Below are 24,311 nucleotides of genomic sequence, written 5' to 3' on the forward strand. Positions count from 1 at the left end.
CTCGGAGCTTTATAAAGGAGTGTCCGCCCCTAACAATCGACGTCACACAGTATGGCTCTCCGCCGAGGGGGTGAAGTGTGATATGACTTCAAACCATGTTCAACAAATCGGTGTTGAAGAACGCACGCAACAACACCTCTACCCAGCAAACTCGTAGGCATAATAACCATTATGTGAGACAGGCTGCTCCATATGAATATACACATATGAGCTTTCCTTACTTATTTACAACAACAAAAAAGAAACAAATCATAGCGTTACTAATATAATGTTCGTTAAATATGTAAAATATATATAAATAATATCGGAAAATCTCGGGTACAATCCCATCTCTAGTTATCAAACTGAAACTTTTATCACCAACTTCAGATGATGATGAATGATGGTGCCAAATAAGAGACCGAGATGTTGGGCTACTATAGTCCCTAAGAAATAAACACTTACAGGGGTTATAAAAAACACCACCTTTTGGTTAGCATATGTGTATTCAATAGGGACCGTTCTGATAGTTTGGAGGGGTGGGGACGCCACCCAGTGGAACTCGACGCATCTTCCATACATATTGTGTGCCTCGTTATGATGATCAGTGTGAAAAGAAGACAGATAGAGGCCTAGACAATATGTTTTTTTTTACATTATTGCTCAGCCAAATGACAATAAGTTGTATATAAAGTTTACCTAATTTCACACAAATCAAATATTCTACTGTTTGATCACAAAACATGAATAAATACCATGTTTTTCTATTATTTAAAATGTACTGTCTTAATATAATAATAATATATCTAATGTCTTTCTACTACAATCCACCCCCCCACCTGCATTGGTCAGTGTGTGAAGATAAATACACTGTATAATAGCTAGTGGCATGACACCATGTGTGACAAACCTATATGCAGGAGGTGTGTGACAGAGTTTCACACTTTTTTTTTTGTTCATACCAAATCCAGAGGTGGTTGGTTGAAAGGGAAGTAAGACAATTAGAAACTCCAGTCGTCTCGCTTTACTGTCGAAGTAATCTACTGCAAGGTAAGACACATTTAACTGTTCTATAATCTTGTTACTATTGTAGTAGTACTATACTATCACTGTATTAATACAGTGGGTTAACATGATCAACTTTTGTACGGTAGCTTTTACGTTTGTGCGTTGGAAGGGAGTGGCAGGTAACCTAGTGGTTAAAAGTGTTGGGCCAGTAACTGAAAGGTTGCTGGTTCAAATCCCTGAGCTGACTAGGTGAAAAACATGCCGATGTGCCCACCCTAATTGCTCCTGTAAGTTGCTCTGGATACGAGTGTTTGGTAAAATGTAGATGTATCCTTATCTAAGTCCTGATAACCGGAAAATATAAATATATGACGTTTAGCAGACACTTTTATCCAAAGCAACTAACAGTCATGTGTGCGTACATTCTTTTTATGTATGGGTGGCCCCAGGCATCAAACCCACAACCCTGGTGGTGCCAGCGCCATGCTCTACCAACTGAGCCATTCAGGACCACCCCTATTTTAATCCTGATAACTAGAAACATCCCTATTTATATCCTGATAACTAGAAACATCCCTATTTATATCCTGATAACTAGAAACATCCCTATTTATATCCTGATAACTAGAAACATCCCTATTTTATGTCCTGATAACTAGAAACATCCCTATTTATATCCTGATAACTAGAAACATCCCTATTTAGATCCTGATAACTAGAAACATCCCTATTTATATCCTGATAAAGAGAAACATCGCTTTTTTATGTCCTCATAACTAGAAACATCCCTATTTATATCCTGATAACTAGAAACATCCCTATTTATGCCCTGATAACTAGAAACATCCCTATTTATATCCTGATAACTAGAAACATCCCTATTTATATCCTGATATCTAGAAACATCCCTATTTATATCCTGATAACTAGAAACATCCCTATTTATGTCCTGATAACTAGAAACATCCCTATTTATGCCCTGATAACTAGAAACATCCCTATTGTATGTCCTGATAACTAGAAACATCCCTATTTATGTCCTGATAACTAGAAACATCCCTATTTATGTCCTGATAACTAGAAACATCCATATTTATATCCTGATAACTAGAAACATCCCTATTTATGTCCTGATAACTAGACACATCCCTATTGTATGTCCTGATAACTAGAAACATCCCTATTTATGTCCTGATAACTAGAAACATCCATATTTATGTCCTGATAACTAGAAACATCCCTATTTATATCCTGATAACTAGAAACATCTCTATGTATGCCCTGATAACTAGAAACATCCCTATTTATATCCTGATAACTAGAAACATCCCTATTTATATCCTGATAACTAGAAACATCCCTATCTATGTGATGATAACTAGAAACATCCCTATTTATGTCCTGATAACTAGAAACATCCCTATTTATATCCTGATGCTAATTTGCATTCATTAGGCACTGTAATGTAACAGTGAACAATGAAAGAAAGGATAGTAAATAGTATGTTTTTGTAAAGGTCGGTATAAAAGTTCTGGTAATCCATTATCCCTAAACATGTTAGTTTTATTTGGTAAATAGATCCAATTATTGATGTATTGCATATTTCACTGACGCAGAAAATACTTATTCAGTCAGTGGACATGCACCGGACGTGATTACTATTTCTGACCGTCTAGACTTTAGTCAGTTACCTGGCTGATTTGAACATGGATTTGAAGTACTACTCCTTGTCATAAAAGTAGTATGAGTCGAACATAATCTGTTTTGAATACATACCACTACTTTAGGCTACCTGAATACATACCACTACTTTAGGCTACCTGAATACATACCACTACTTTAGGCTACCTGAATACATACCACTACTTTAGGCTACCTGAATACATTCCATCTAGAAGTTTCAATTCACTTGCATTCTATTTCCATCTCTCTACATTTCTGATCCTACCTTCCTCTGCAGCTCCCTATCCTGACCCTTCTGTACCAACCATGTCTAACTGCACCTCCACAACCCCCTGTGGGGACAACTGCTGCCCACACACCAGCAGGGGTCAAATCCTTGGTCCGGTCACGTTTGTTCTCATCGTGCTTGGTGTGTGTGGAGGCCTAGCTTATTGGTGGCGTCGCCAGACCAGGCAAGACCAACCCACCTCCCAGGTTTCGCCCAAGCTAACACAGATCAACAAACCTCCAGCGAAATCCTCTAGAGTCTATGAGAAGAGTCAACCATGTCCTGTGATGGAAAGACCACCACTCCCATTCCCCACGGATGACGTGTCAATGTCTATGGCGGCTGGCTACCCTATGGGAAACCACAGTGGTAGAGCTGGGTGCTATGAGAGTGACTATGACAATTTACGACTGGCAAGACCAGAGGAGCCAAAGGCAGCTGCTGGCAACTGTTCAGCAAGCGTGGGTAGTGAGGGGGACTATATGACGTGTGATGCCCCAAAAGAAGAGGGTAGTGAGGGGGACTATATGATGTATAATGCCCCAGAAGAAGAGGGTAGTGAGGGGGACTATATGATGTATAATGCCCCAGAAGAAGAGGGTAGTGAGGGGGACTATATGATGTATAATGCCCCAGAACAAGAGGGTAGTGAGGGGGACTGTATTATGCGTGATGCCCTAGAAGAAGAGGAGGAGGACGGCATTTACGCCAACTACCGAAGGGTCGTCAAAAATAGTGATGTCTCTACTGCAGCTGGATCTAGTGGCTTAGCTGTGCATAGATCCTAATAATTATCTGGAGGATAAACTCTGACCACAACCACAGTCTTCAATAGAACACTTTTCTCAGGTCGATTTTTCTTGTTTGTGGCTTCAAGTTGACTTAAGACATTTGAAAAGCAAACCTTCCCAGGAAATAATAAGGTCACACAAGTGAACTGATAAAAAAATGACTTCAAGCATGCAATCCTTAGGCTATGTCTTTGGTCTTGCTGCATATCCAACAAAGTAAATGTGCATCAAAGTTATAGTAAACACTGTAAACAAGCATATGTATTTTATTCCCTTCTATTTTACATTCTGCTAACAGCCTTTCTATTCTGTGGCTAAGATTTAATAAGGTACTATTGAAGATTTAGAGGGGCAGCAATAGCCAGCATGGTCTTTTGTAATTCAACATGCACATTGTACAAACCATTATGTGGGGCCAATGAAATGACATGGAACATATGTTAAGAAGTTTTCTTGCACACCATTGCTTACCATGCAGAGGGGCAATGAGCATGTTGCCATTTGCTCTAAGGAAAAGTATTTATGTAACCGAATGAAATGTATATGACTGTAACCTATTGAGACACTGAAGGATAGGGCTTGCGGACAGTGCTGACATCATCGGCCCACACCTGGTCTAACCCCGCCCCCTTGGAGCAGTTGTGTGGCCAATGAGGGAAGTGGAAGCGACACACCACCACCCTGGCATCCTCAGAAAGCTCCTTCAGCAGCTTCTCCTCTGGAACTTCCATCTGTCAGACAGCAATGGCACAGATATGAAGAAAGGGAATTAGATACTGTGCTACGTGGGTTGAGAGGTAATACCGGCCCAAAAGTAAGACTTTACTTCAATGAACAGGGTTGAACAGGTTTGAGTCTTGTGGTCCACCAGGCTTTAAAAAAAAGTGAAACTTACCACTGCGGGTGCCATAAATACAGTCACGTTGTTGTATCGTGATAGATCTGTCTGCAAAAGACAAGAAAAGAACATAGCATAGAAGCAAATGAAGCATCGCTTCTCGAACAACAGCAGTGGAACTTTTTCTTTACATCTCTGACGATATTGGTCATGATTACTGGTAGAGAATCTGTTAATAATTTCCTATACTGTGTGTCATTGTTGTGACTGTAAAAGAGGTTATGATAAAATGAAAATGTTTTGCATACTGTTCCAGTGACTTACTGCACATACTGGAAATTAAAATAAATAAGAAGCATGTTCTCAATCGACACAGATGTTTCTGTCATTTATATTTGTTTTTATTGGACACGTACCTTACCCCCTGACTAATAAACTTAATCAAATAAATCAATAAACATGGAATTCGTACTGTACCTTCCAGAAATCCTTGCTGACAAAATTGGCCTTAGTATATGTTTTTCCCCTCCACCAGGCTCTATCTCGTGGGTAGGTCTGCAGCATTGAGTTGATCTCAAACCCAGTGCATTGGAACCCAACTGCCGGTTGTTGTGCAGACTTGTCTCATTCATTGCAGTGAGTATAAAATTACATTCACTTCACAACTAGTCATGTGGTGACAGATAATAGTTATATTGTTCTTTTATATCAATGCTCAAAATACTATTGTACATAACTGAGTGAATGTCCCCGTCCTTTGGCCTAAGTGAATGAATAGACTTTGTTTGTTTCGTTCATATTTTCCAATCTTGAAGACAACAGGTTTGGAGACAGGTTTTCGTGCGAGAGAACTCCTTTGTACAGTATGTTTGTAGTTGTATGAGCTAGTCAATATCTGTCTGAGCATCTGGTTCAAAATATCACTGGACTAAGGCCTGGTTGGTCCATCAGTTAGTGTCGCCGTCTACAGCATGCAGATCTGCCGGTGTTAATGTGGATTTGAATCCAGCTCACTGCCTTTGTGAGGACACTCTCTGTCCATCTTCCATACCATCTCTCCTCTGTTCAATAAAACACACAAAATACAAAAAGTTTTATTTCAAAAAAGTATAATATGACTAACAATACCTTGACCCTAAAGGGGACTTTCAGGCCTGGCATCACAACCATGACCCACAGCCCCAGTCAAGATGGCCGACATCCACAAGGTAACAGAGCTGTTGTTCTGGTAACTGTAGAGGAGTCTTGTGTTGTGCTCCTGGAGCATGACCTTGATGGAGTCCTCCATGGTGACATCCCACTGCTGTGACCATGCAGAGAGGCCATATAAGAGTGCACAGTGTTTGATAATAAGTAGGGTCTGGAGTTTTACCTGTTTAGGTACAACTAACATAGGTATTATTTCAGCAGTGTTGGGGAAGCGACTCTGAAATCATAGTTTACCAAACTACCAGTTACTGCACATTGGAAAAAGATAAGCTACACTAAACCTACCCTTAAGACAAATAAGAAAAATGTTTACTTCACCAAAGTATTTCACCACATCCACAATACTTTGTGAAACATTATCATATCTAAATCTGAAATGTTATAGATGACAAATTGCAAGAACAGTTCACTTTGGGGTCAGATGTTAACAGAATGTGTAATTTAGCCTATTAAACATCCCCCCCCCCCCCAAAACAATTCAAGTGAGAATTAAGAAAGTCTGATACCAAAAATGTATTTATTTTATTTAAAAAGTAGTGTAGGTTCAGTAGTTAGCTTCACCGCAAAAAAAAGTAATTAACCGAAGAACACGATTTGAATTGAGTTCAACGACCACCAAGCTACTGCAAACATGTCGTTTCATTACTAGTTGAACTACATGAAGGAACTACTCCCCAACACTGTATTTCAGTACTAACTAAAGTTTAGAATTGACACCATGACCCAAACTATATCACTGTTATATTCTCACTATAATTACATGACTATCTGCTGTGTCATTTCCACATACAGGATTCATACTACACTGAACAAAAATATAAACGTAACATGTAAAGTGTTGGTCCCATGTTTCATGATCTGATGTAAAAGAGCCCAGAAACGGAACGTAAGCACAAAAATCTTGTTTTTCTCAAATTTTGTGCACAAATTTGTTTACACCTCTGTTAGCGAGCATTTCTCCTATGGTATCGGCAGGCATTAGCTACGGACAACGAACACGATTGCATTTTATTAATGGCAATTTGAATGCACAGAGATACTGTAACGAGATCCTGAGGCCCATTGTAGTGCCATTCATCCACCGCCATCACCTGGTGTTTCGACATGATAATGCACAGCCCCATGTCGCAAGGATCTGTACATAATTCCTGGAAGCTGAAAATGTCCCAGTTCTTCCATGGCCTGCATACTCACCAGACACTTCACCCATTGAACATTTTCAGGAAGCTCTGGATCAACGTGTAGGACAGAATGTTCCAGGTCCACCAACTGAAGAAGAGTGGGACAACATTCCACAGGCCATTAACAGCCTGATCAACTCTATGTGAAGGAGATGCTGCACCGCATGAAGCAAATGGTTGCTAGATACTGACTTTTTTTTTAAGGTATCTGTGACCAACAGATGCATATCTGTATTCCCAGTCATGTGAAATCCATAGTTTAGGGACAGATTCATTTATTTCAGTTGACTAATTTACCTATAAACTATAACTCAGTAATTCTTTGAAATTGTTGCATGGTGGGTTTATATTTTTGTTCAGTATAGAATGAAACTCATTCAGTTAGGGAAATCCACTGGGCAATGAAAGAGGAAGAGAAGTTGCTTAATAGGCTCACTAGTTAGTGGAATATCAGCTCTAGTCTGCACATTTGACTTTCTTTTCCTTTTGCTATGAACACTAGAGGTCGCCACAGTAACATTCTAAATTAACATTCTAAGTGTCATCGTCCAATAACTGGTAGTGTACTAGTGCTGATGTGCCTTCCACCTAGCGTCCAAGATATAGCAGATAACAGGGAAATGTAATTACATTACTCTCGACAACGTGATCACTGCTCACAAATTCAGTCATGTTCCACGTATATTACCATTTAAAACTCCTATTTTCATTATTAACCAGTGACATTATAGTAATAATCTAGTCATTTTTGCTAAACTTCCAGACAGAGCACAGCATATAACCCATCTGGCAAGCATCAAATCCAGATTGACAAATTCTGCACCAATCAAATTCTTCTTTCCTCTTCTTCTATGATATAATTGTGGTCAGCAAACAAACATTTAAGGTGCTGGAGTGTGTGGTCAATCACGGTTTACATCATTAGCTCTACACTTCTAAATCCTCCTACCTAAATCAGTACACCTGGAAAATAAAAAAGAGCACTAATAACTTCTAAAAGACCATCCCCAAATTCCCTTCCAACCCCCAACCCCCCACCCCTACAACCTCAATGATCCGACACTTCAATCTTTCCCTCCCTTGAACATACTTACAACAATATAACGACACATGCAAAATCAAAATCACAGTTTCATCAACAATACACTCAAGACACAAACCATTCACCTTCTTGCCAATCAGATGTAATGACGGTTTCAATGTACAATGTCCTAGACGCAATCAAGCAAACACCACCTCTCCTTCCTAATCTGAATTTTGAATCTTGGTCCACCTACCTTTCTTTGAAGGGCATATAAATGCCGGCCCTTAGGCTCAGAGTCTGATATCTTCTGCCACACATCTATCAAAATGGCTTTGATCTTACATTTGGCCTCACCTCTACCCAGTGGAGCATGAATATAAATTATATCTCATTTTAAAGCCCTTTTGGCGGTCTGGTCAACAATTTAATTCCCTACCACACCCAAATGGGCTGGGACCCAGCAGAATCTCACTACTACACCCAGTCTCTCGATTCTCCACAATAACATGAATGCCTCCAATAGTAGGTCACTCCTATTAGATTTACCAGATGACAAACTATTCAACACAGACAGGGAATCTGAGCATGCTATAATTCTGACAGGTTGTACGCCCTCCAACCACTGAAGGCAAACTACTATCGCCAACAGTTCAACTGAGTATACTGACAGTTCATCTGTTAGTCTTCTACATATCTCCACTTCTACACATCTCCACAATTCAGGAATGTAAACACCTGCTCCTGTGCTCCACTATCTGGGTCCTTGGATCCATCTGTGAAAAGCAGTAAAAATGCATAAAAACTTCTACCAATGTAATTGTCAACCAGTTTCCATATATCACTGACTTCTAACCAATCTTTCATTTTCTCTCCATAGGTTAGATCATCAACAGGATTCGGTAGTAATCACAGAGGAACATCCCCTATCACCATAGAAGGGCCAACCTCCAAAACCAATCAGATTATGATGTGAGCCTTTCTTTTACGCCTGCTATATTAGGTTAAGATGTTTGGGTGAGCCTAGTTAACCCAATCAAAGTATTTTTCGTCATTGATGACTGGTAAAAGACTACATTCCCCATCAGCTCAACATGCTGTGTGATTGTGAACGGTTCTTGCTATCCCGTATAGTCGGGACATCCCTAACCCATTGAATATGACCTGGTGAAATGGTTAAGGATTAGGGTTATGGTTAGGCTAAGGGTAGGGATTAGGGTTAGGGTTTAGGATCGGGAAGTCCCAAGGATCCCAGATAGACCTAACCGACTGTGAACGCGCGTAGTCGCGTGTCATTGCGCGCTCTCGTCTGTCTTGAAAAAAGGGGACTGCTCCGTTGCTTAAATCCAGAGGGAGGCACAGGCGGAGCATCTCTGAGTATCACTCGCTGAATTGAACACAACACATTTGGAAATCTGTTTGTCATTTAGTGGCACGCTCCAGGACGCACCTATGCAGGTAGTTGTATGTTTTTTGGCCCTTTATTTCTCATGACATATTTGTAGTCATATATGCCTGTGAATTATTTGTAAAAACTGTATGGCAATTATGGTAATCAAGCGCATCTGGCCACACTTACTAAAATTGTGCCCTGAAAAGGAGAGAGCTACGCATGAAATGGTATCTGTATACAGGCAGAGGGACAATATGTTTTTATGCAAAAACGAACTGATGGTGAAGAACATACGGTGTCAATATGGGGGTGGGGGTGCTTTTCTACCCTGTAGTTGTAGGAAAAACATTAGCCTATTTTACATTACTATGGATTGAATTAATAGCCAGCGATGAACTGTAACGTTAGTTGTTCGCTTGAATTTAGTAAATATCTTAGGCACATCATTTTATTAGCCTATGTGAGCTGGACCAAATTAACCCACATTAGATCTAATTGATGTTAGATACAATTGGTGTTAAATGATTAACATTTCTTATTTATAAGCTTTTATAGCTAGGCTAGACAGAAATAATACACCATCAAATGTAAATGAAAGTGTAATATATTTTGTTGTGGAACTTTGAATGGTGTGCAGTTAACTGTATTAACCTTCTGTATTCATTTTGCATAATCATTTTGTAAGCTATACAAATGTTTTATTAAAGAGAGCTTCTCTCTCGCATATATATAAACTCCCACTAATTTATTGGGTAAAACACCAATGTTTCAGCATCACTGTGCCTTCTTCAGGGTCATGTCATGAATACTTGAACCAGGTTATGTAGACAAACAGTGCAATTAGTGCAACCAATGACAATAGTGAGGGGTGTGTCATAATTATTAGGTTGATTAGAATGAATTGAGTGAAACTAGATTAGATTGTAAAATACTAGATTATAAAATAATCTAGTAATGATTCCTGTAAAGAAGTCTTAAAGTCAGAGCTTGATTAATAAAGGAAATAGCCGAAAGGCATATGGTACCCCTTTTCCCAATGTGTGAATGAAAATGTATCCCTCCCTTGAGCCAGGTAGAGGCTTGCCTGGGTCTGTGTATGTCTCATGGTGGAGTTATTGGATCTGAACAGCCCTGCTACACTGCTCTTATCATTTCTTTAACACCTCCATAGATTGAACATTTAAAAGGGATGCGGATGCTGATGAAATAGTGGTCACAGGGTTCTGTCCAAAGTATTGCACTAGAGAATAGGGTGCCATTTGGGACGCATACCTAATGTTCAGGTCTAGCGAACTCTGAAACCCCAATTGCTGAACACCAATTGCTTTTGAATTTGAACCGTCTTGTTCTTGCAGATGGCTGCAACACAGCAAGAGGGCTCGGACCAGAACTTTGATTATATGTTCAAACTGCTTATCATCGGCAACAGCAGTGTAGGAAAAACTTCCTTTCTCTTCCGCTATGCCGATGATTCCTTCACCTCTGCTTTCGTCAGCACTGTGGGCATAGATTTCAAAGTGAAAACAGTCTACAAGAACGACAAGCGGATCAAACTACAGATATGGGTGAGTCTGAAGTGTGTTTTTGTGGCATGATTACTCTCCTCACTCGAAGAGTGTTTCCTACTGTCCAATGTTACAGTATGCTTACTCTTTGCTGTTGTAAAGGAGGTAGTTCAGAACTGTGTCTGTGTGATAAGAAACCTTGCAGGGGACCTAAAGACTCCTATTGTTGGCTCCTAAGCTAATGCCTAGTCCAGTGTTCCCAAACTCAGTCCTGGTGCCCTCAAGGGGTGCATATTTAGTTTTTTGCCCTAGCACTACACAGCTGATTCAAATAGTCAAAGCTTAATGTTGAGTTGATTATTTGAATCAGCTGTATATACCATGTCCTAGGAATTAGTTCAGTTGGCTGCTGGACTGATGCAGTCTTGTCGTACGAAGGAGACCCAGGTTTGAGCCCCGGTTGGTCACTCTGTCATGTTCACAAGAGTTCATTTAGTGCAATATTACATTTAAAATGCTTTGAAGACAGGAAGTCTGAATATGTATTTTGTTCTCTGCACAGTAGCTATAGTATTAAACCTACAGCACTGGGGTACTGGCGAAACTATCTGGGGTTTGTGAGGTTAGTGACAGCAGTTTCAAAAGACTTCAGGAAGGACTTTATTATCTCTAGGTGTCGTTTGTGAGGCCCAGGTCTGACCAATTCATTTTTTGGCACTTAATAATTGTATAGTCACAAATTCATGATTTAAAAAAAAATGTGCCTCGTATAGCAAAAATGTCTGAAGGATATGAAATTATAATGGCAGCCCAGTATGTTCTTGTCTATTTCTCCAATCAAGTGAGGTCTAACCCTGCTTGATGGTGTTAATGAAGGACATTTGCTTTACAAGTGTCTGAAATGAAGCTGTCACTTCCTTTGAAAGAGGGTGAATAAAAGGTAGACAAGGATGGATAGATGAGTCTCTGGCTCGAACGTCTTCAAGGGGACAAATCCCTCTATCTACAGGATGCTGACATGATGACTAATCGTTTTCCAAGATGGTAACACCAGAGATCAAAGGAATGTTATTTCCATCTGTAATATTTTACTCATGCTTATCTGGAAAGCTATTGTGTGTTTGAAGCATTTTAAGGGGTTGTATAGGGATGTATGGAATAAAGATTGTGTCATGCGCAGTAGTTTTAGGCTTGTCTCTATTCACTCTAGAGTGAATTTCATAAAAATAAAACATTGAAACATAAAAAAAATAAGTTATACATTTCTAGAGTAAACTATCCTGAATCTATTCACATCACCAAATAATTGAATAAAACAAACTGATTTGCAATGAAGGTGTCACGACTTCCGCCGAAGTCGGTCCCTCTCCTTGTTCGGGCGATGTTCGGCGGTCGACGTCACCGGTCTTCTAGCCATCGACTTTTCATTTTCCATTTGTTTTGTCTTGATTTTCCGCACACTTGGTTCACATTCCCTCATCTGACTAAATGTATATTACCCTCATGTCTGTGTGTGGAATTGTTTGTTTTTTAAGTGTGGTTCGCATCAGGCTGGTTTGCGCCGGATATGGTTTGACCCGTGTGTTTTGTTTATTGTACTGTTTTTGTACTTTGGCCGTTATCGCTGTTTTCCTTGGGCATGAATAAAGTGCGCCTGTTATCACCCATCTCTGCTCTCCCGCACCTGACTTACCTTCAACCAGTTGTGCACATCGTGACAGATTTCCACACCACTTATGGAATCAGCAGGAGCAAGTACCCCTGTTGTAGGGGTCGAGGAGCGCGTCCGGGAGCACACGGCGATGCTCCACCATCTCGGCGCCGTCATGGACCGCGTCGCCCAGACAATGGACCGCTGGGAGAGACAGGGAGTTCCTCCAGCGCCCTCCCCAGCAAAACAGGGGTCGCCACTACTCGCCTCTCCTGTACCCGGTCCCAGAGGGATTAGTCTCGCCTTTCCCGGGGAGTTTGATGGGACGGCGGCACGTTGCCAGGGGTTCCTGTTGCAGCTGGAACTGTATCTGGTGACCTTCTACACGGCTCCTTCGGGACGGGAGAGGGTGTCCGCCCTCATCTCGTGCCTCTCGGGGAAAGCCCTGGAGTGGGCCAACGTCGTATGGGTAGAAGGAGATGCGGCGCTGGACCACTTTGAGGAGTTCACCCGCTGCTTCCGGGCGGTCTTGGACCACCTGCCCGAGGGTAGAGCGGCGGGTGAACGTCTTTTCCACCTGAGGCAGGGGACGATGAGTGCCCAGGAGTTCGCCTTGGACTTTCGCACCCTGGCCGCCGGAGCGGGATGGAACGACAGGGCCCTGATCGACCACTATCGCTGCAGCCTGCGCGAGGATGTCTGTCGGGAGTTGGCCTGCATGGACACCACCCTCACGTTTGATCAGCTGGTGGACCTGTCCATCCGGCTGGATAACCTGCTGGCCACCCGCGGCCATTCAGAAGCAGCTTTGTCGGTTCTTCCAGCACCACCGCGCCGGTGCCTATGGAGCTGGTAGGTGCTGCACTCAGGGAGGCCGGAGGAGAGACCTTCATGTGCACCATCTGTGGCCACAGAGGGCACACTGCCGGTCGGTGTCGGATTGGTTCCTCTGGGGGTCGAGGCAGCAGGCAGGGCACTCTGGTGCAGGCTCACCTGGGGTGATGCCATTCTCATCCAGGGCCCTCTGTTGCCCACCTGTTTTTGCAAGTTAACTTTCCTGAGTTTTCCCCGCATTCCCAGCATAAGGCGCTCGTCGATTCAGGCACTGCTGGGAATTTCATAGACAGATCATTTGCCCATAGTTTAGCGATCCCCATTGTTCCAGTGGCTAAGCCCTTCCCAGTTCACGCCTTAGACAGCCGACCAATAGGGTCAGGGTTATTATGGGAGGCCACTGCTCTCCTGGGCATGGTGACGCAGGGGGGTCACAAGAAGAGATTCAGTCTCTTCCTCATTGACTCTCCTGCATTTCCCGTGGTGCTATGCCTACCCTGGTTAGCCTGTCATGACCCCACTGTTTCATGGCAACGGAGGGCTCTCACAGGGTGGTCGCGAGAGTGCTCGGGGAGGTGTTTAGGGGTTTCCGTTGGTGCTACTATGGTGGAAGACCAGTCCAGACCAGGTCTCCACCGTGCGCATTCTCCTCGACTATTCCGATTTGGCTCTCGCCTTCTCCAAGAAGAAGGCGACTCAGTTACCACCCCATCGTCGGGGGGATTGTGCGATAAACCACCAGGTAGACGCCACACTTCCCAGGAGTCACGTGTATCCCCTGTCACAGGCGGAGACGGCGGCTATGGAGACATACGTCTCCGAATCTCTGCATCAGGGGTACATTCGGTCCTCCACTTCACCTGCCTCCTCGTTTATTTTTTGTGAAGGAGGGAGGTCTGCGCCCGTGTATTGACTATCGATACCTTAACCAGATCACTGTGAAGTACAGTTACCCGCTACCTCTCATAGCCACAGCGATTGAGTCAATGCATGGGGCGCGCTTCTTCACTAAACTAGATCTCAGGAGCGCTTACAACCTGGTGTGTATCCGGGAGGGAGACGAGTGGAAGACAGCGTTCAGTACCACCTCAGGACATTATGAGTACCTCGTCATGCCGTACGGGTTGATGAATTCTCCGTCAGTCTTCCAAGCCTTTGTGGATGAGATTTTCAGGGACCTGCACGGGCAGGGTGTAGTGGTTTATATCGATGACATTCTGATATACTCTGCTGCACGCACCGAGCATGTGTCCTTGGTGCTTAGGTTGCTTGGTCGACTGTTGGAGCATGTCAAGGCTGAGAAATGCCTGTTCTTCCAGCAGTCCGTCTCCTTCCTAGGGTACAGCATTTCCACCTCGGGTGGAGATGGAGAGTGACCGCATTTCAGCCGTGCGTAATTGACCACGGTAAAGGAGGTGCAGCGTTTTTTAGGGTTCGCCAATTACTACCGGAGGTTTATCCGGGGTTTTGGCCAGGTAGCGGCTCCCATTACCTCACTGCTGAAGGGGGGCCCGGTGCGTTTGCAGTGGAAGGCTGAGGTGCTGCACCTCAGCCACCTCAGCCTTCATTACTAAACCTATGTTACACTGAGCTGGGTGAATGGAATATGAATGACAGTCATCCAATACGCTGTAATAGAAATAAGGCCATGCTCATACATTTTTTTTGCATCCTCATCTAAAACGGCTCTTGTCTCACAGTATTCACAAAGCGTCTCTGAGTAGTAGTGCTGATATAGAATCAGTTGTGCCTTTTTGAGCATAATGAATGGACTGATCAGCACTCCTACCTGACTATCTGATCCAAGATCAGCACTGCTTTATGAATACAGCCTGGTCCCTAGTCATGATCACTTACTAACCCTAAGTAACCTCAACCCAAACCCTTACTAACCCTAACTAACCCTAACAAACACTAACCCTTACTAACCCTTACTAACACTAACCCTAACTACCCTAACCCTTACTAACCCAACCCCCTACTAACCCTTACTAAACCTAACTAACACTTACTAACCCTTACATAACCATAACCCTTACAAACCCGAATCCTTACTATCCCTTACTAACCCAAACCCTAACTATCCCTTACTAACCCTAACTATCCATGATTAACCCTAACACTAACCCTTACTAACTCTAACCCTTACTAACCTAACTATCCCTTACTGACCCTAACCCTAACCCTTACAAAACCTTACTAACCTTAACCCTAACTAACTCTTGCTAACCCTAACTAACCCTAGCCCACATTACTGTCTGGAGGATCGAGTGTCTAGTCATGCTTTTCTTGATAGCAAAGCGAATACAGGTCAAATTGTGAGTTTTAAATAAGACCTGCACTAATGACTTTGACCAACTGAACACATTAGGCTGCTCACTGTCTGCTGCAGAGTCAATGGCTACTAAGTTCAGCTGGAATGGAAAGTCAACCTAAAGCTTACACTACACAAATAATGGCCCAATCGTATGGTTTTTAATTTGTGCCAGGATGATTTTGAACTGTGTTGATTTTATACCCAAACCAAATTGACTTGAGAGGATGGTATGCTTGCTGAAGACCCTATGATCTATAGCCCTTTCCTGAAGATATGATCTATTGGAAGCCCCACTGGTCTGATCCATTGGAAGCCCCACTGGTCTGATCCATTGGAAGCCCCACTGGTCTGATCCATTGGAAGCCCCACTGGTCTGATCCATTGGAAGCCCCACTGGTCTGATCCATTGGAAGCCCCACTGGTCTGATCCATTGGAAGCCCCACTGGTCTGATCCATTGGAAGCCCCACTGGTCTGATCCATTGGAAGCCCCACTAGTCTGATCCATTGGAAGCCCCACTGGTCTGATCCATTGGAAGCCCCACTGGTCTGATCCATTGGAAGCCCCACTGGTCTGATCCATTGGAAGCCCCACTGGTCTGATCCATTGGAAGCCCCACTAGTCTGCTACTCACAGATATTAGGCCTACATCTATACTAGAGACTGTCAAAATCAAACTGCAATCTAGTTCGGAAACCGACCCAGTGGGGGCACACTGGTTGAATCAACGTTGTTTCCAGGTAATTTCAATTAAGTTACGTTGAAGCAATGTGGAATAGACGTTGAATTGATGCATGTGCTCAGTGGGTATTTGACTAAATCTTCTGATCATCGACTCATATTTCAGTTACAGTCCTCTTCTCTAACACTGTACAAGCATTCTGCCTCCTTAGAACCTAGCAGAGAGAATCTGCTGCTGGTGTTTGAGCTATTCTGCCCCCAAATGTCTGCTTTACATGAACCAGGTGGTGGCCACACATGGAGAAGAATTAGGCCATGTATTAATCATCATGTCGATTGTGCATTACAGACAACTGTTCTTAGTTGTAAAGGCAGTCAATGTTGTTCTCCCCCTTAGACGAGGAGGAACATGGATAGGACCAAGATGCGGATTGAGGGAAATAAGCCATCTTTTAATGAAAAAACAGCAAACAAGACACTACAAACTACAAAACAACAAACGTGACTAACCTTCAACTGTCCTGTGAGGACACAGGAACAAACACCCACAAAACACCAGTGAAACCCTGGCTGCCTTTGTATGACTCTCAATTAGAGACAAACAATACACACCTGTCTCTAATTGAGAATCATACCAGGCCGAACACAAAACCCCACATAGAAATACAAACATAGACAAACCCACCCAACTCACGCCCTGACCAACTAAAATGAATACAAAACAAAGGAAAACAGGTCAGGAACGTGACAGAACCCCCCCCTTAAGGTGCGAACTCCGGGCGCACCAGCACAAAGTCTAGGGGAGGGTCTGGGTGGGCGTCTGTCCACGGTGGCGGCTCTGGCGGTGGACGAGGCCCCCACCCCACCATAATCAATCCCCGCTTCTTTATCCCCCTCCCAATGACCACCCTCCCACTAACCCCACCTAAATGAAGGGGCAGCACCGGGATAAGGGGCAGCACCGGGATAAGGGGCAGCACCGGGACAAGGGGCAGCACCGGGACAAGGGGCAGCACCGGGACAAGGGGCAACACCGGGATAAGGGGCAGCACCGGGACAAGGGGCAGCACCGGGACAAGGGGCAGCACCGGGACAAGGGGCAGCACCGGGACAAGGGGCAGCACCGGGACAAGGGGCAGCACCGGGACAAGGGGCAGCACCGGGACAAGGGGCAGCACCGGGACAAGGGGCAGCACCGGGATAAGGGGCAGCACCGGGATAAGGGGCGGCAGGTCCTGGCTGAGGGACTCCGGCAGGTCCTGGCTGAGGGACTCCGGCAGGTCCGGGCTGAGTGGCAGCTCCGGACTGTAGGGCAGCTCCGGACTGTAGGGCAGCTCCGGACTGTAGGGCAGCTCCGGACTGTACGGCAGCTCCGGACTGTAGGGCAGCTCCGGACTGTAGGGCAGCTCCGGACTGGCGGGCAGCTCCGGACTGGCGGGCAGCTCCGGACTGGCGGGCGTCTCTGGCGGCTCCTGACTGGCGGGCGTCTCTGGCGGCTCCTGACTGGCGGGCGTCTCTGGCGGCTCCTGACTGGCGGGCGTCTCTGGCGGCTCCTGACTGGCGGGCGTCTCTGGCGGCTCCTGACTGGCGGGCGTCTCTGGCGGCTCCTGACTGGCGGGCGTCTCTGGCGGCTCCTGACTGGCGGGCGTCTCTGGCGGCTCCTGACTGGCGGGCGTCTCTGGCGGCTCCTGACTGACGGACGGCTCTGGCGGCTCCTGACTGACGGACGGCTCTGGCGGCTCCTGACTGACGGACGGCTCTACTGGCTCGGGACAGACGGGCGGCTCTAATGGCTCGTGGCAGACGGATGACTCAGATGGCGCTGGGCAGACAGATGGCTCAGACGGCGCTGGGCAGACAGATGGCTCAGACGGCGCTGGGCAGACAGATGGCTCAGACGGCGCTGGGCAGACAGATGGCTCAGACGGCGCTGGGCAGACAGATGGCTCAGACGGCGCTGGGCAGACAGATGGCTCAGACGGCGCTGGGCAGACAGATGGCTCAGACGGCGCTGGGCAGACAGATGGCTCAGACGGCGCTGGGCAGACAGATGGCTCAGACGGCGCTGGGCAGACAGATGGCTCAGACGGCGCTGGGCAGACAGATGGCTCAGACGGCGCTGGGCAGACAGATGGCTCAGACAGAGCTGGGCAGACGGGCCGTTCAGGCACCGCTGGGCAGACGGCAGACTCTGGCCGGCTGAGACGCACTATAGGCCTGGTGCGTGGTACCGGAACTGGAGGTACCGGGCTGAGGGCACGCACCTCAGGGCGAGTGCGGGGAACAGGAACAGGGCACACTGGACTCTCGTGGCGCACTCTAGGCCTGGTGCGTGGTACCGGAACTGGAGGCACCGGGCTGGAGACACGCACCATAGGGAGAGTACGTGGAAGAGGAACAGGGCTCTGGAGATGCACTGGAAGCCTGGTGCGTGGTGTAGGCACTGGTGGTACTGAGCTGGGGTGGGAAGGTGGCGCCGGATATACCGGACCGTGAAGGAGGACACGTGCTCTTGAGCACCGAGCCTCCCCAACCTTACCAGGTTGAATGGACCCCGTAGCCCTGCCAGTGCGGCGAGGTGGAATAGCCCGCACTGGGCTATGCAGGCGAACCGGGGACACCACCTGTAAGGCTGGTGCCATGTACACCGGCCCGAGGAGACGTACTGGAGACCAGATACGTTGGGCCGGCTTCATGGCACTCGGCTCGATGCCCAACCTAGCCCTCCCAGTGCGGCAAGGTGGAATAGCCCGCACTGGGCTAAGCACGCGTACTGGGGACACCGTGCGCTTTACCGCATAACACGGTGTCTGACCAGTACGACGCCCTCTTACTCCACGGCAAGCCCGGGGAGTTGGCTCAGGTATCCAACCCGGCTTCGCCACACTCCCCTTTAGCCCCCCCCCAAGAAATTCTTGGGTGAGCCTCTCGGGCTTCCAGCCTCTCATACGTGCTGCCTCCTCAATCCACCGCTCCTGGGCTGTGGCTGCCTTCTTCACCTCCCGAGAGCGGCGATTCTCTCCAACCCTTCCCCAGGGTCCCTTTCCGTCCATGATCTCCCAAGACCATTCCTCCTGTGTCCAGTGCCTTAGTTCTTTCTCTCTCTCCTCAATCCGCTTGGTCCTGTTGTGGTGGGTGTTTCTGTAAAGGCAGTCAATGTTGTTCTCCCCCTTAGACGAGGAGGAACATGGATAGGACCAAGATGCGGATTGAGGGAAATAAGCCATCTTTTAATGAAAAAACAGCAAACAAGACACTACAAACTACAAAACAACAAACGTGACTAACCTTCAACTGTCCTGTGAGGACACAGGAACAAACACCCACAAAACACCAGTGAAACCCTGGCTGCCTTTGTATGACTCTCAATTAGAGACAAACAATACACACCTGTCTCTAATTGAGAATCATACCAGGCCGAACACAAAACCCCACATAGAAATACAAACATAGACAAACCCACCCAACTCACGCCCTGACCAACTAAAATGAATACAAAACAAAGGAAAACAGGTCAGGAACGTGACATTAGTAGAGAAAACCCCCAATATTTATCAAAATTATTTTAATGCTTCAAGCATAGGATGAGACAGTATGATTTCAGCAGTGGTGTAAAATACTTTAAAGTACTAAAGTAGTTTTTGGGAGTATCTGTACTTTCCTTTTACTATTTATATTTTTTGGCTACTTTTACTTCACTACATTCATAAAGAAAATAATGCACTTTCTACTCCATACATTTTCTCAGACACTCAAAAGAACTCGTTACATTTTCACAGGATATTGGTCCAATTCAAACGCCTATCAAGAGAACATCCCTGGTCATCCCTACTGCCCCTGATCTGGCGGACTCACTAAAAGCAAATGCTTCTTTTGTAAATGATGTCTGAACATTGGAGTGTGCCCTTGGCTATCCGTAAATTAAATAAAAAACAAACAATTGTGCCGTCTGGTTTGCTTAATATAAGGAAGTCGAAATGATTTGTACTTTGATACTTAAATATATTTAAAACCAAATAATTTGAGACTTTTACTCAAGTGGTATTTTACTGGCTGACTTTTACTTGAGCCATTTTCTATTAAGGTATATTTCCTTTTACTCAAGTATGACAGTTGAGTACTTTTTCCACCACTGGATTTCAGCCATGGTTAGAGAGAGTAAGTCTTTGTTGCATGGAGGATTTTGCTTCTAATATTTACCAGTGACCACAAAGCAAGTGTAATATTGTATCAATACAGTCATTTTACATAACAACAGTCAATGGCAGCATGTGAAATTATATTTTAATCTATGTGATACAAAACCTGAAACACATAAACAATTTACAGTAAATCCAAAGGACTCCGTCACCTTCATGAGTCATTAGCATACCCTCCCTCGACCTGGTCTCATCTGAGTCCCTCTCTGTCCAAATGAATATCACTCACTCCTGAATGTGCTACCAGACCCTGCCATACACTGAAACCATGGAAACAGGTCTGGAGCTAGCTAGCACAGAGGAGGTAGCTGGGGCCAAGGTCTGTGGCACAGGGGTTATACAATACAACCAGACTCATAAGATTGATTTTGGGAAACGGTGGCAGCAGTTAGCTAGCGGGTAGTGGGTGCTAGGCTTGGTCACTCAGCCCTGGCTGTCTGTAACCAGAGGTCTACACAGCTTTGCCGGATATCTGAAATGTTTGAAATCGAGTTTTGCGGTCTTAAGAGGAGTTTTATTGGTATCGATTTTTCATTTACGTTGCAGCTGTCTTCAATCATGGCTAACTTAGAGAGGCTTACACGGAAGCCAAACCGGCTGCGCGCGTGCGCCATCGGGCATAAATGTATTTTGTCCCCCCACACCAAACGCGATCACGACACGCAGGTTAAAATATCAAAACAAACTCTGAACCAATGACATTAATTTGGGGACAGGTCGAAAAGCATTAAACATGTATGACAATTTAGCTAGTTAGCTTGCACTTGCTTACTAATTTGTCCTATTTAGCTAGCTTGCTGTTGCTAGCTAATTTGTCCTGGGATATAAACATTGAGTTATTTTACCTGAACTGCACAAGGTCCTCTACTCAGACAAATTAATCCACACATAAAACGGCCAACCGAATCGTTTCTAGTCATCTCTCCTCCTTCTAGTGCAATAATTGAATAACATGGATTTCTACATTTATTTTGCGACGCTCGCGCACGCGACGTGTCTGGTCAGCATGTTAAGGAGTAGCTACAAAGGCTGGATACAATTGTAGTGCAATGTCTCCACTTTTACTGAGACTATACTGCAGTAATGAGAACAGCTTTAAAATATCAGATTCCATTTATAAATTAGGGTTAGATCCAACTAAACAAAGTCAAGCCATCAAGGCAGTCTGAAGAAGACATCAGCTTGATGTCGAAAATGTCAGTTACATGTATTCATCCTGAACAATGAATTAAAGTGAGCAAATAAGAAATTAATTGAATGGTTTTTGTGGAGTACACATCTCTGCCTCAAATTAGTCCTTTTGGAGGTTTTTCTTGGTAAGCCCCATCAAGCTTTATGAAAACAATATTTATGAACTGCCATTACAGTGTATATACAGCACTTGACAATTGGCTTCAAAGCAGTTTACACTGTTTGGGGGGGGGCGGGTAATTTGACCTCATCCACCGCTGGTCAGGGTTTGGGAGTAACGGATTACAAAAAATGGTACTTGTAATTCGTTATGTTACCAGCAAAAATATTGTAATCAGATTACAGATACTTTTGAAAAACTAGATGATTACTGAGAGGATTACTTGTAAATTCGGAAAGGATGTTTGCGGAAAAAAAAATATGTTTCTCAAACTAGACGCTCTAATGTACTTGTCCTCTTGCTTAGTTGTGCACTGGGGCCTCCCACTCCTCTTTCTGTTCTGGTTAGAGCCAGTTTGCGCTGTTCTGTGAAGGGCACAGCGTTGTACCAGATCTTCAGTTTCATGCCAATTTCTTGCATGGAATTGCCTTCATTTCTCAGAACAAAAATTGACTGACGAGTTTCAGAAGAAATGTCTTTGTTTCTGGCCATTTTGAGCCTGTAATCGAACCCACAAATGCTGATGCTCCAGATACTCAACTAGTCTAAAGAAGCAATAAAACTGGCCATCTTTAATCAGGACAAAAGTTTTCAGCTGTGCTAACATAATTGCAAAATGGTTTTCTAATGATCAATTAGCCTTTTAAAATGATAAACTTGGATTAGCTAATACAACGTGCCATTGGAACATAGGAGTGATGGTTGCTGATAATGGGCCCATGTAGATATTCCATTAAAAAATCATCCGTTTCCAGCTACAATAGTCATTTACAACATTAACAATGTCTCCATTGTATTTCTGATCAATTTGATGTTATTTTAATGGACAAAAAATTAGATTTTCTTTAAAAACAAGGACATTTCTAAGTGACCCCAAACTTTTGAATGGTAGTGTGTGTATATATACAGTATGAATCAAAAGTTTGGACACAGCTACTCATTCCAGGGTTTATCTTTATTTTGACAATTTTCTACATTGTAGAATAGTAGTGAAGACATCAAAACTATGAAATAACACATATGGAATCATGTAGTAACCAAAAAAGGCAGCCATCAGCTTCCTGTGGCTGCGTCTCAAATGGCACCCTATTCCCTATGAGCCCTGGTCAAAGGTAGTGCACTATATAGGGAATAGGGTCCCATTTCAGACGCGACCGCTGTCTTTATTATCCTCACATCTCTCATCGTTAGACGCCGACATTTAACCGTCTCGCTTTTCTGAAGAACAGCTGGCTTGTTTCCGGAAGGCGTCTTTTGTTCCTCTGACGAGGTGTGTGTGTGTGTGCATGTGTGCGCCTGCCTATCTCCCTGGATATGTTTTGACAACCAATTTACGTCAGACTAGTCAGTGTTGAATCGCATCTCCAAACTCTCTTTGTCTTTTTGTGAACACTTCAATCCCGCATTAAAACTAGTTCATCTTCCTTCTTCGCTCTTATGCAAAAACATTTAAAAAAAACTTTAAATCTGAAGAAAAATGGGTACAAATCATTCTAATGAACAATGTGTTCTTCTACCATGGCATTGTTGAATACTCATTTCTGATTGGCTTGAAGGGCATTCTAGAGCATGCATTATTTCCCTGTAACGCACGGTAGAATTCAATGGCTATAGTTCGTTCTTGCATGTTCTATGTTTGAGCTGCTTTTTGAAAGCTGCTTTTGAATTAGATTTTCATAATAGCAAACTAGGACTGATGGTTTGGTTAACTAAACTAGCAAGTCTGTTTGTTTGGTTACCGAGGCAACTACTGTCTATCTAGTAAACTTGCTAACTGCTTTAGTGGATGTTGAACACATTTATAGCCATGGTATAAAAGGGATAATCAACTCGTGGCTCAATGCGTAAAATAATGCAACTCCGTGGAACACACCTTCCACGTTATTTATTATCTTCCACAGAACCCATAGCCTCTTGTTGATTATCCCTTACATATTAATTGACTTGTAATTCAAATGGAAATACTTGTCCTATTTTTAGCTCATTAGCTTGACTAAACATGAGCGGTGATAATTAATGCAGTTGTCTGGTCAAACTCCTAAAGCTTTTTTAGTCTGTCAGATGTTAACCCTAACCCTTGGGTTATGCTGCAGTAGTGATTCAGTGGATGAGATAATGCCATACGGTAGAGATTCATTGTGACCGCAACCCAAATATCACCCTATTACCTATGGGCCCTTGTCAAAAGTAGTGCGCTACATAGGGAACAGGGTGCCATTTGGGACGTGCATACTGTGCCTTTGAATAAGCAGCCGTGTGGGATAATAATTTAACTGGAAAAGTAGGGGGTCCTAAGCCTTTCAAAGATGCCACTGTGTGATGCAGGCTATTGCAGATGAAAACGCAGCAAGAAACTTTGGTTAGATCTTTCTGGGAGCGTATTATGCACTGTAGCATTTGAA

At 44.3% G+C, this 24,311-nt stretch overlaps 1 protein-coding gene and 1 pseudogene across 2 annotated transcripts in view; one reads left to right on the forward strand and one right to left on the reverse strand.

Annotated features, from left to right (window-relative positions):
* Positions 1-4,283: 4,283 nt before the first annotated feature.
* On the reverse strand, positions 4,284-5,855 carry LOC129818285 (ATP synthase subunit C lysine N-methyltransferase-like; annotated as a pseudogene).
* Positions 5,856-9,129: 3,274 nt separating this feature from the next.
* LOC129818987 (ras-related protein Rab-3C-like) overlaps positions 9,130-24,311 on the forward strand; it is a 71,595-nt gene continuing 56,413 nt past the window's right edge. Inside the window, exons 1-2 of one of the 2 annotated variants that reach the window (XM_055875409.1) lie at positions 9,130-9,439; positions 10,727-10,936. In XM_055875409.1, coding sequence (XP_055731384.1) covers positions 9,431-9,439; positions 10,727-10,936 — 219 coding nt within the window. In that variant the 5' untranslated portion in view covers positions 9,130-9,430. The remainder of the gene's footprint in view (positions 9,440-10,726; positions 10,937-24,311) is intronic. The other variant, XM_055875410.1, reaches the window with a different exon arrangement.

This window comes from Salvelinus fontinalis, chromosome 21 (assembly GCF_029448725.1).
Source record: "Salvelinus fontinalis isolate EN_2023a chromosome 21, ASM2944872v1, whole genome shotgun sequence".
Taxonomy (NCBI): Eukaryota; Metazoa; Chordata; class Actinopteri; order Salmoniformes; family Salmonidae; genus Salvelinus; species Salvelinus fontinalis.